At 35.3% G+C, this 12846-nt stretch overlaps 1 protein-coding gene across 2 annotated transcripts in view; it reads right to left on the bottom strand.

The window, feature by feature from the left end:
* Positions 1-12846, bottom strand: part of LOC138709460 (ubiquitin carboxyl-terminal hydrolase 3-like) — a 60140-nt gene that overhangs the window by 23467 nt on the left and 23827 nt on the right. Inside the window, exons 3-6 of one of the 2 annotated variants that reach the window (XM_069840244.1) lie at positions 6872-7093; positions 3481-3525; positions 3231-3392; positions 168-395 (exon numbers count right to left, since the gene is read on the bottom strand). In XM_069840244.1, the coding sequence (XP_069696345.1) occupies positions 168-395; positions 3231-3392; positions 3481-3525; positions 6872-7093 (657 nt within the window). The remainder of the gene's footprint in view (positions 1-167; positions 396-3230; positions 3393-3480; positions 3526-6871; positions 7094-12846) is intronic. The other variant, XM_069840245.1, reaches the window with a different exon arrangement.

Consider the following 12846-nt stretch of genomic DNA (forward strand, 5'->3'; position numbering starts at 1 on the left):
CAACAACTGTCATTTTAAGCATCCTGTATCATAATAAGAAAACCGTATATGTATTTAAATTATTGCTATGAATCGGTTATTTTTATTTTAACAAATTTTAATTATGAGTGAATATTTCCTATTTTTTTAACACTTCCATTGTAGGCCTTATTGCATGCCAAACTCACCTAAAACGAGGTACTATTTTCCAGATGACTAAAAACAGGGATTCAGGCGATATTGCTCCTTTTGATCCACCTTGTGTTAAACTAACTAGAATTTTCCTGAGTTCTTCAGCCATCAACGCATCATTCATTTCTCTCAAGCTTCTTGACTGATAAACCTTTCTTCCATTATTCTTAGCATTCTCTAAGGAGGGAAGTTGTTTGAAGTAGTAGCAAAATTCTTCTATGTTACTGTAATAATATATAAAAATTCAGCATGAATAAACAGAGAAAAGTCTGTCAGAAATTCTATACTTAAAAATCGACTACGAAAAGAAATGTAATTTGATCTTATTTATAATATATTCTACACACCAAAGAATAAAACAGAAAGTAATACTACAAATAAATATTTTATGAGGCTGTATCAACACCTAGGTTATTTAGCGTCTGAATGATATGGAGGTGATAATGCCGGTGAAATGAGTCCGGGGTCCAGCACCGAAAGTTACCCAGCATTTGCTCGTATCATGTTCAGGGAATACCCCTCAACCAGATAACTTTCCCCGACCGGGATTCGAACCCAGACCACCTGGTTTTGCAGCCAGACGCTCTGACCGTTACTCCACAGAAGTGGACAGAAATATGTAATGTGGTAAGGAATATGGGGGAGGAGGCTAGCTAGGATGGCGTAGTATAATATATGTAGAAAATTAGTGAGATCGGAAAATGAAAGGTACACATGAAACAGACATAATAACGAGCATACTGGACAATGGTGTAATAAGTTTTAGTATAAAGTATTATTAGAAACAGTGTGTGTTCGATATAGTCTAAGTGATCTGAAAATCAAGAACAGAGTGATGAAAGTGTCAATTCTGAATGAATTAGAGAAGTGTAATAGGAAGTTAAGTATAACAAGAGAGATAATTGAAAATAGGTGAGGAGTATGGCGGAGGAGGCTAGCTAGGATAGTAAGTATAATATGTAGAAAATTAGTGAGATCTGAAAAAGAAAATGCATACAACAAACAGACATAATAATGAACTTATTGGACAATGGGGTAGTATGTTTCAGTAATAAGTATTACCAGAAACAGTATGTGTTCAATATAAGTGTACTGAAACTCAAGAACAAAGTCGTAAAAGTGGCAATTTAGAATGATCTAAATCAAGCTGTTAGGTTTTTTTAAAAAAAATGGAAATAATAATCAATTTAAATGGGGTCTAAAGGCAAATTATAAGAGCGTCTATATAAGGTATATCTGTAATGAACGTAATTGTGGCACTGGATACAAAAATTGTGAGATCCACATTACATGGATGTAAATGTTGGCAATCAAATACAATACAATAAAATACAATACAAATAAATATGTTGTCCCTTATCCCCAGAAAATGTTAACACAGCCACTGACAATTTGTAAAATGAGCAGCATGAAAATTAATGCAGAAGAAAATTGATTGAAAATGATAATTCCAAAAGTATCACTTCTCAAAGTACTGTATTCAAAGTTGAACGTATCTCTCAATACGTTTTTTAGGTATCTGCACCATGTCACAGATATAGGATTAATCACAGACTCCATCGGAAGACAGGGAAAGGGGAAATCTAACTGATGAATCCGTCACCAGTCCTGGCGAGCAGCTCTTGGTAACGAATCCAACTGACAGGTTCTCAGTTTTGCTGTCTTCCATAATGATGGAGTCCATATTTAACTCTGAAATAGCGGATGTCTACATTTATGACAGAGTGCAAATGCTCAAAAATCATATCTCTGAGTAGTCAAACAATGGAGTGCTAAATAATGATATTAAAAGTTTATAAATATTCATAATTTTTAATACTGAAATTAATGTCACGAATAAGATCCATGAGTTCCACATTTAAGAGCATCTGAGCGTGAACTGCATTGCAGCCTGAAAGAACATAATTTAGTCACAAGAATCTTATATATAAGGAAAGACTCCATTTTTCTTTCATAGTGTTAGAAAATATACAGGGTATACAAGACATGCCCTATTAGGATACAAAGACACTAAGTATCAATACAATACAGGAATTTATTTATCTCCTTCACAAAGAAATTAAATGTGACATGATAATGAAAACAGTGTTAGCAGAAAATTATATATTCCCAAATCAGCAATGTCACCTATATTACATGTGAAACAAATTTTAATGATACCACATTTCACATTTATTCCTATAAAAATAGGTTTCATGACATTTATCGCATTACATAATTATAAAGATGTGACTAATTCACATCTTTAGGATTTTTCATTCTTTTGCTAGGTCACAAGTAAATTTAATATACTGTGACAGCAGGGTGTCGATTGTGCGGGATTCGAACGAGTGTCCGACAGGGCGCGCAGCAGACGAAACGTTGGTCGCTTAGGTGTGGCGGCGAGGGGAGGATGCGCGCGCATCTGGTGCTTGCCAAGAGCGGAAGGAAGCAAACTGCTGCGGGGTGAAGGGGGGGGGGGAGGGACCCTCCCGAACAGAATCGTCCAGAAGTCCGTCGAAGTGAAAAAATCCAGAGCTCGAACTTTCTCGTCTATGTCGCTGTGGTTATAAATTACGACACGCAAGTGAACTAGAACAGTCAGTCAGTCAGTCAGTAGTTGCAGTGTTGTAGCTAGTGAACAGGAAGCCAGCCAGTCTTGTGTAGCAGTGAAGCCTCCTTCGAGATCGGAGTCCGACTTGTGTCCGCAGCTGTGTGAGCATTTGAAGCCCTGAATTCGAGTGCAGTGGACCGCAGTTGGAGGACCTGAGTTCGAGTACAGTGGACTGTCTCTGCCACAGACCTTAGTGCTTTGTGAACATTAGTTAAAATTAACAGTTAATTGTCGTTCTCAATATTCCAAGTAAATTGTCATTGTCGTCTGTGGAGTGCAATAACGAATACTGTGTTGCTGTGTGGAGAGCAAATCCCATTGTTGACGGGAGTGGAATTAAATTGTAGAAAGTGAAGAGTTATTGTTGAGATAATAAAATTACATTGTTGTTCAGTATAAAAAAATTACAATACATTGCTGTCGAATAAGTAAAACTTTTTAAAAATACAGTATGTACAAAAATTACCTTAATGACTGAAGTACTGCATTCATAAAGCAAGTGTTTCCTAAATTTCTTAAACCTACGACCTTCTTTTCTCTAGATTTTGGACTGGAGCTCTTCAGTTTTCCCACACGTTGTCTTTTGTATTGACGATTTTCCATACTACTGCTATCCACAGAATGTGACCTACAAAATACAACACATACTTGTATTACAAAATTTGTGGGGGAGAAGGAGAAGAAAAGTACTGCAAATAATTGAAGTGTTTCTTTACCATATTTCCCGATTTTCCATACTACTGCTATCCACAGAATGTGACCTACAAAATACAACACATACTTGTGTTACAAAATTTGTGGGAAGAAGAAGAAGGAAAGTATTGCAAGTAATTTATGTGTTTCTTTACCATATTTTCCCTTTACATTTAACACACACTCTTTTAAATGCATATGAAAAACACTAATCAGCCTCAGATACACTATAGTGTATTGGCTTTCTGTGCCCTCCCCCACATTTTCTACTTTATTTTCTGTTTTGTCAATCACAGCTGTAGTCTCATGATACATTGTCTTGCAAAGACAACTGCAGCCTTAATCAATATGCTGGACCACACGACAGCTCTCTGTAAAGCAAGAACACTGGTGAACTAAGATACAGGTGGCTGGTAAATTTTGTATGGAACTGTCTCAATCAAAAACAAGATTCTTTTACGTAACATAAATCTATGGCACAGAATTCCTGACTTTACTTCCGCTTTCAAGGAAGCCAAACATAGATAAACTCTAGACAGGGTTTCTCAACTTATGGTATACTTTTGGCATGCCAAACCCTCGTGGCTCATATGCAACACAATTTTAATTAATTTATATAAAAAATAAATACATGGATGAATACACAAAAACTGAACTTGATATTGGGTACACTGCTTGGTCAATTACGCTAAGCCTCCATATTAAAACACCATAGCTTTTTTGTTCCTAAAATTTAAAAGAGCAACAACAGATCATAGGTTATTTCCAGATATCTTCTTCCTTAATTGAAACATCAGATTTTCATATTATATTATAATTCTCGTTTCTCAATAACTTTATTAAGAAAGTTATTACTGCATACCAGTAGCTACTTCTGAAATATATGTTCTAGTTTAATTTTCTAAATAACTTAATTATGAAAATAATTATTATATTTTAGGTACAGCAGGAGTATGAATTATGATTTTAATGGTATGACAACCAAAAAAATTGAGAACCCCTTCACAGACCATAGTGGTCTTTTAAATAAATGATGATACTAATAAGGAAGGCTTACCAAGTGATAATGGATTTTCACGATATTTTTTTCCCCCATACGTTCCATTTGAAATGAGAAACCTCAATATAAATTTCTTCATCCGGAAAGAATTTAGTTTTCGAGATATGATTTTTTTCAAATTCTTCAATCCAGAGCTGTAACATCTAATGCAAACAGTGCTATGTGCTAGACGTATCAAGCAATAAATCTCATTTAGCTGCAAATGTCCTTGAATAATATGTTGTTGTTGTTGTTTTCTAATGCCAGGCATTTGGCAATAAAGTAATTTGACCTCTTGCACTCCAATATTATTCAAAGATATAATAATAATAATAATAATAATAATAATAATAATAATAATAATAATAATAATAATAATAATAATAATATAAGTTATGAAAATGATACATGTAATATTCATGAAATTGATTATACAGAGTGTGTCAGAAAGAACGGATGGATTTCACATGGCAAGAAAATTGTAAAGATTCATCAAATCAAAAATTTATTGTTATCAACATATTCACCAATACATGCAGTTTATTTATGGAAAACAACATTATCCATATGATGTCCTTGGCTTTCAATACAGGCATCGAGGCGTTTTCTGATGTTCGCCATCACTTTCACAGTCATAGCTGGTGCAATTGCCACGATTTCTTCACGAAACGCTGTCTTCAGTTCGTCCAGTGTATGTGATCGATGTTTACAAACTTACGCCTTCAAATGGTCCCAAAGAAAGAAGTCGCAGGGCGCGAGATCTTACCGTAGCCTCGGACAATCTCAGTGCAATAGAATTTCGTCCAGGTGTTTTCTTCTTTAATGTTGAACCTGTGATACGAAATGAAGCCACCCACCGCAAAATTGTATTCCGAGTTGGAATCCTAGCGTGACATCCGATGTCGAAATGAGTCCTGAGTGGCAATCACAGACTCTTCATTTTTCAAAAATGTCTCTACGATGAAAGCACGTTGTACACCAGACCAACACCATGTTCTCAACTGAAACTGCATTCTATGGCTGACCCAACAGTCGTGGTCCCCCCTCACTATATCTCTCTCCTCGTTGCGTATCGATAGTTTGAAATCCATCCGTTCTTTCTGACGCACCCTTTAGAATAGTCTATGAAGAAATGGTAAGTAACTGTAAGCATACCTGAAACTACTCACTGTAATAACAGGAGTGAAAATCGTAAAAATACTGAAAACATAGTGGAACTTTGCACCAAGAACATTTCAGAAAAATAAGTTTCTCGCAGTCAGCTTTAGAACAGTTCTGCACATCAACGTGAAAACAGAATTCTACAGGAGTGATGAATTTATCAAGTTTGTTGCCAAGGTACCCAGCTTTATGTCAGCCATAAGTTATTGAAACATATTCATATATCTAGGAGATGAGAACTGATTATGTTTTAAGGACTGCAATTTTATCACTTTATCTCTCTGATGCAACATAATATTTGTGTCAAGTAACAAAACAGTATCAGAGAACTTCCAAATGAAATTTTTCCAAGGCCTACATAAACGTCAAGAGGCTGAACAATCGGAGTTGTGTGCTTTGGAATTGTTAACACTTCCACTGTTTTACCTTCTGGAGTTATTCTTTCTATAGCCTGTCCATCTCAGTAACTGGTCCACAAATCTACAAAAAGATCAATGACAGATTACACTTCTTGAAACAACTTGAAGAGGTGAGTTTTCACAAGCTGATTTTCAGGGCAGTGCATAAACATTTTCTTCCTCATGATGGCAATAGAGATACGAGACTTGTATGAGTGTCAAGTGATTATTTTGAAAAATTATATCTCGAAGGCTAGGCCTTCTCTGGATGTAGAAATTTATATGCAGAACATATGGAGGAGAAATCGTTGTGAAAATCCATTATCACTTGGTGAGCCTTCCTCGTAAGATATTGAAGGTGCTCTCTAGAAAAGTGGGCACAAGTTGGTAAATAAAATAAAGTGCAACAGAAATAATTTGGAGGTGTAAATGAGTTATCCTGATAAATATCTCCTATAATACATACTTGAATTGCATTCTTATGTTTAACATCGCCTTGTTTATTGGTAGTGCATTTTGTAAGTATAAATTCGCATTAAATGAGCAAGTTATTTAATTCCTTATGTATTAATATGTCTTACAATATCTGCTCCTCGAATTACATTATACAAACCAGTGTCCTTTTATTATACTAACACATCAGATCCTAATTGTCCAGGTTTTTTTCGAAGAAAAAAAAAATGCAGTTTTTGTTTGCTTTTCTGTAAATGTAACTAACTACTGGTCTCATGATAGTAAGAGAAGAGACAAATTAAATTTTTCTATAGCTAAAAATAGCTTACAGTATATAAATACAGAAAACATTCTATAATGTACCTTTTTCTTGATCTTGGCCTCAATGTTCTTACATTTTCTTGAATCTCCTTTGTAAGAGAATCGGATTTCCACGACCCTTGATCATCATCTTCTGCTACAGGACAGTCATTATCTTCAGTAGCACTGTTCTCAAACTTGTTAACACTTTGGAACCAGCCTTGTCGTACTCTCTCCAAGAGCCCACATTGAGTGTCATTCACAACAAATTCGTCACATGTATAGCTGTAAAAAGAAAATAGACATAGAGTAATTCATGAAGCTATTCAGCACTTGTCATGGCTTTGATAATTTTTAGATTTAGAATAGTTACAAACTTGTTTTCAATTCTGAAAAATAAAACAATGTGATGCAGACTTTAGCTCGCACACGCTTATATTAGTTCATTTTATTTTCGAATCAGTTATTTAACGAATTTGTATCAACCATGAAGATATACAGCATCAGTGAAATTGGTGGCAGTAAGACGATATATTTTGGTGAGATGAGACTGAGGATTCACCGCGGACTACCAGACATTTGCCTTACAGTTGGGGAAATCCTGGGGAGGGGGGAACAGGTAATCAACCCAAGCAGGATTCAAACCCACGCCAAAGCCCAGCCTCAGATCAGAAAGCTTCTTACCCTTGAACTATTGCGTAACTTTATTTAATATACAGTAGAACTCCACAATTTCGAGCTAATTATGACTGTTTCCTGTTTGGTTTAGAAAATTTTTAGATTATCAAAATCATTACTGGAACACAGCAACATAACGTACGATCACAAAATTTAACAACAGGTAGACTATAGACCTGAATGGAAATTAAAATTGTGTGTGTGTGTGTGCGCGTGTTTTTTTTTTTTTTTTTTTGCAAGTGAGGAGATGATATTTACAATGAAGTGATCTCTAGATAACTAAAGGACAATGAAAATTGTTATCTTAAATATTAACAAACTCTTTTTATTTATTTTTTTTACAGTAGAACCCCGATTATCCGTCACCCTATTAACTGATTGGTGGATTACCCGACTGTCTATTTCTCGCTCTTCTTTTTCTTCAGAAATAAATCACTTTTATGAAGTACTCTTTTGTGCAAGTAGGTTTACATGTTTTTGCTAGAGAGTGTTATTAGAGCCCGGACGAGAAGTTATGGCACCGGCGCGAGGGACGCATTTTAGTTCGTTTGCTTGGACTCGCCCTCACAGTAAACTGGAGGGGTGTTGGGTTAGTTGGTTACTAGCATTCCGAGTGTTCAGATCGTTCTTCTACTACCGCTATTGCTAATACTGAAAACATTCTCCTTCTGACCGCCCTCATTATGGCATTGTCTAAGGTGTGAAATCATGGAGTAGTTCATAGTCAAGGACATGAAATAGCATACAATGTATGGAAATTCATGTCAGAAGAGGCTGTAAACGGAATACCAGTTCCATTGAAAAGCGTGTGTGCAAGAGTACTGGCTGCCATTGGTATTTCAAAGCGAACCTTGGCAAGAATCAGGAAAGAAGGGAAAAATATTGAGGCAGGAACAGCAGATCTTTCTCCAGTCCGGAAAAATCACAGCCGAAGAAGAAGATTGTTGCAGCTGTAGACAGTTTTGATGAGGAAGTCATAAGAAGACTCATTTATAATTTCTACGCTACGCATAAGCAGAGGCCGACTCTGCAATCGCTTCTTCCAAGAATGGATATCAGTGTATGATTATGTGAAGAAAGTAGAGAATAATTACATTGAAATTGAGCACGTGATGGACAGTATTTTTTAGAACATTTCCATAAACTTAGGGACATCTGATTCCAGCACAGATCAGTCGTCTGATTCGGACGGAGAATAAGAATGTAAAGATGGAATAGCGGGCGTAATTCCATTAGGTACCTTCGGACTCTTGAGTAGGAAAGTGGTGATACTAAGGTAAGACGAATGTTTTTGGAAAGAGATGAAACGGATATGCCTGCCGCTCTGAGCTTGAGAACCGTAACCCAAACAACCCCCACTCCTCTACCCTGCTGGCCGGCAATTTAAAACTTCGCGCATGTTGGTGCCATAACATCTCGTCTCAGCTCTACAAGCCTTTATCGTTACACAACATTGCCTACTGTTCAAATTGCCGTTCTATAAATATAACTTTTATATAAAATGTCTTCCACGGATGTTAACAGAAAACGTGTTGTGCTAAGTATCGAAAAAAATGGAAATAATTGAATGGTTTGAGAAAGAGAAACTGTGGCTCATCTCGTATCAGAATACGAGATTGGAGTTACAACTGCGCGATTTAATAAAAAAAAAAACAAGGATAAAGTGTAAAAAAGTATGTAAATCTACAACATGAGATCTCCTTTAGACTATTCCTATCTTTCCTGAGACAGCCATTACAAAGGGTTTCCTTGCTCCTTAAAAATCCGTCGTTGACTTCCAGACTTAAATTAGCGAACTTCTGATCCAATGCCTAGCGAGTTAAATACAAGACCATGCAGGAAATAACCAAATCTTTCATTGTACGGATTATCCGATTTTTTCGATCAACCGTTCAGTCAATCCCCTTCATTACTACGGATAATATAGGTTCTACTGTACTTGTTTATTTAACAATGCTGTAATAGCTACTAGGTTATTTAGCATTGATGAGATTAGTGATTGTGAAATGGCATTTGGCGAGATGAGGCCAAGGATTCGAAATAAATTACTTGATATTTGCTTTAAAGTTGGGGAAAACCTCAGAAAAAAACCAACCAGATAATCAAACCCACGCCTGACTGCAACTCTGGGTCGGCAGGCAAGTGCCTCAGCCAACTGAGCTATGTTAATGGCTTTCTTTTTTTTTAACATTCCTGTAATTTGGTTTCTTTAAGATAATATTGGAATTTTATCTCTTAAAAAACGTAGTAAAACCACTTTTCGTTGGCAAATATCATCAACTGTTTACTCCACTGCTAGGTACCATTATAAATAATCTAGATTCGTATGCTGAAAGAGTGACTGTGAAGATATATATATACATACACACCCAGTAAAACCTGTCTAAACTGGAAGTGCTTGGGACCAGAAATAATTTCCGTTTTATGCAAAGTTGACTGATTTTTTATACCTCTGTGCTACTATTTCAGTCACGCATTGAAAATTTTAATAATTTTGATGAAAGATTAACAGGTATTTAATTAAAACATACAACACATTATAATATGAAAACAGACATTTATCGAAAATTCAAAGGCACTTCAATGCCATGAAACTGTATAGTACAGTATTATTTTTTCCAAAATCCTCCAATGATTTTTGCTTTGTAAAGGCTGGTTCACAATAAACCGGGAACGGAAACGACAACGAGAACGAGAACGGAAATAATGTTAAAATAAATGTATTTAAATGTGAGCATTCACAATAGTTAATTGTGAATGCTATCATTTAAAAACATTTATTTTAACAATATTTCCGTTCTCGTTGTCGTTTCTGTTCCCGGTTTATTGTGAACCAGCCTTAACTCTTCCGGATACTAATAGGTTACATTCTCAATTACACTTCCTGCTGATGAAAGACACAGTAGCAGTTCTGAATTATTTGCAGTCCATACAAATTCCTCCAATCGCAGAACAGACTGCAATGTTTCACTACATGCACACACAGTAGGAATAGTAATTTCAATTATGACATCTTCTTGAGTATCTGATCCAGTAGGAATGTTATCACTTTCATCTTCAATGTCACCATCTGTAAATATATCCTTGTCAATATTCATTACATCCTCCCCATTCTCTTCAATCATCATACTTAGTCAATATACGTCATGGACTACATCTTCAATGTCATTATCTGATAATGGCGACTCATACATAACATCAGTGGATGAAAAACCGGCCTGCCTGAAACAATCTTCGATGGTCTGAGCTTCATGGATTTTACTGCTTTGACTAGGCCAGTGGTTGCCAAACATCACGAAATTGTGACGTAACAGAAATGCAACCCACACACCACTATCGCAGGGAGAGGGGTGGAATGGGTAACTCCTCAGGTAATGCGGTGAATGGCAATGCAGATACGGACTGTGACCAAAAAACAAAAACAATATTATATTCTTCTACTTACTAACTCCACACACTTTTTTCGTGTTAACTTTTTATCCTCCTATTCATTATTTTTGTCTGTTATTAATAAAATAAAATATATTTTCTTATTTACCATAAAAATAACGTGTACTTTATATGACCAGATATTTGAAAAAGCCGATACTTTTTATTGTTCGCTTATTAATGAAATATTCAAGTTACAGGAAAGGATGTGGTAGTCTTCATAACAAGAAGAATAATGACAACGTACATTGTTCTTTTATACTTCATTTAAAATTATACAACAAATTAAGTATCTCATATTTTTGCCATCTGCAAAAAATAAATACTTTTCCTGCCATGTTCCTTAAAATTAAGTTTTTACATATTATCTGTTTTCGAAAAGACATCGAAACATATTATCCTACACACTTGTAACATTATATGTGTACGTCCGCTGCTGACAAATGTCTTTACTTATATCGAAGTGATGGCTGTAAACAGGGTGTGGGGGTATGATGCCAGGTTACGCTTGAGTGGAGACAGGGGCATGTGTCGCGACACAGCTTTTGGTGATCACTGGACTAGGCAATGAATTGCATCAAGAACCATTATAGATTGACTGTTGCCTGTCACTTCTAAAGCATTTTATTTTTATTTATTGAATTATATTGGTAGGACTCCATTTTTATGCAATTATTTTTCTCTCGTGGGAATGGCAATATTGTTCCATTCCTGCATTGAATAGGTTTCCGTTTTAAACTATATAAAATGTTGGGGAACGAGGAAAAAATTATTTTTAAGATAGGTCTCCGGTTTATTCAAGTTCCACATTAGGCAGGTTTTACTGTATATATGTGTGCTCAACTACGGGTGTGATCCACTTGCACATAACTTTAATTCATGTGTTAATGCTTGTGTTTTTCCTGGTCCTTCCAAATATATAAAAGTCATTCCTGTGTTTAAGAGGAGCAACAGAAGTGATTTAGGGAATTATAGACCTATTAGTATCATATCAGTTGTTTCTAAGCTATTTGAAAGTTATTACAAAAACAAATTTATAACTATTTTCGAGATTATGCATTGTTTTCTAAATCTCAGTACCAGTATGGTTTTCTAAAGCTTTGTAGTACTAATGCTACTGTTGTTCCCTTTCTTAAATATAGTTTTGAATATCTTGAACATGGCGATAGTTTCAAGTAGATTGTTTGACAAGACGAAAGCTTTTGATATGGTATCACACACAATACTTAGCAAAAGTTCCAGTTTTATGGATTTAATAATTCATCCCTTTATTTACCGGTACTAAACTCGTATCATACTAATAGATTTAAGTCAGTGTATATCAATGAATGTAATAAGTATGAGTACAAATTAATTACGCATAGTGTTCCACAGGGTTCAGTATTAGGTCCCTTATTACTCATTATTTATATTAATGACCTTTCTGCTAATATTCAAGATGAATGTTTTCAACCATACTTGTATGCTGATGATCTAGTTGTTAATATTAATCTCAATGATGAACTTCATAATCTAAAAAAAGATCATTTGACTAACATCGTACTACACTGGTGCAATGCAAATCCTCTTTCTCTCAATCTAGATAAAGTCAATGATATTAAATTTAACCTTAGATTTAATGGAAATTCTAATGATTCAACTAAGTTTCTTGGTATTTATCTTAAACCCGGGCAAGGTTGGACTTCACATATTAGTCATGTTACAAAAAAAGGAAATTGTGGTTTAAGTATATATTTTGAGAATATTAAGCAATAACGTGACAGTTGAAGTAATAATCACAGCCTAAATTATGTAATGTTATTGTGAGGCAACCATTTTTCAACTAAGTGACTTCTACTTTTGCAAAAGAGAGCTGTTAGGATTATATGTGGAGCTGGTTTTAGAATCACTGTCGAGCGTTCTTCGTTGATAAAAGTATTTGTAAGAAGATC

This window comes from Periplaneta americana, chromosome 11 (assembly GCF_040183065.1).
Source record: "Periplaneta americana isolate PAMFEO1 chromosome 11, P.americana_PAMFEO1_priV1, whole genome shotgun sequence".
In the NCBI taxonomy this organism is placed as follows: domain Eukaryota; kingdom Metazoa; phylum Arthropoda; class Insecta; order Blattodea; family Blattidae; genus Periplaneta; species Periplaneta americana.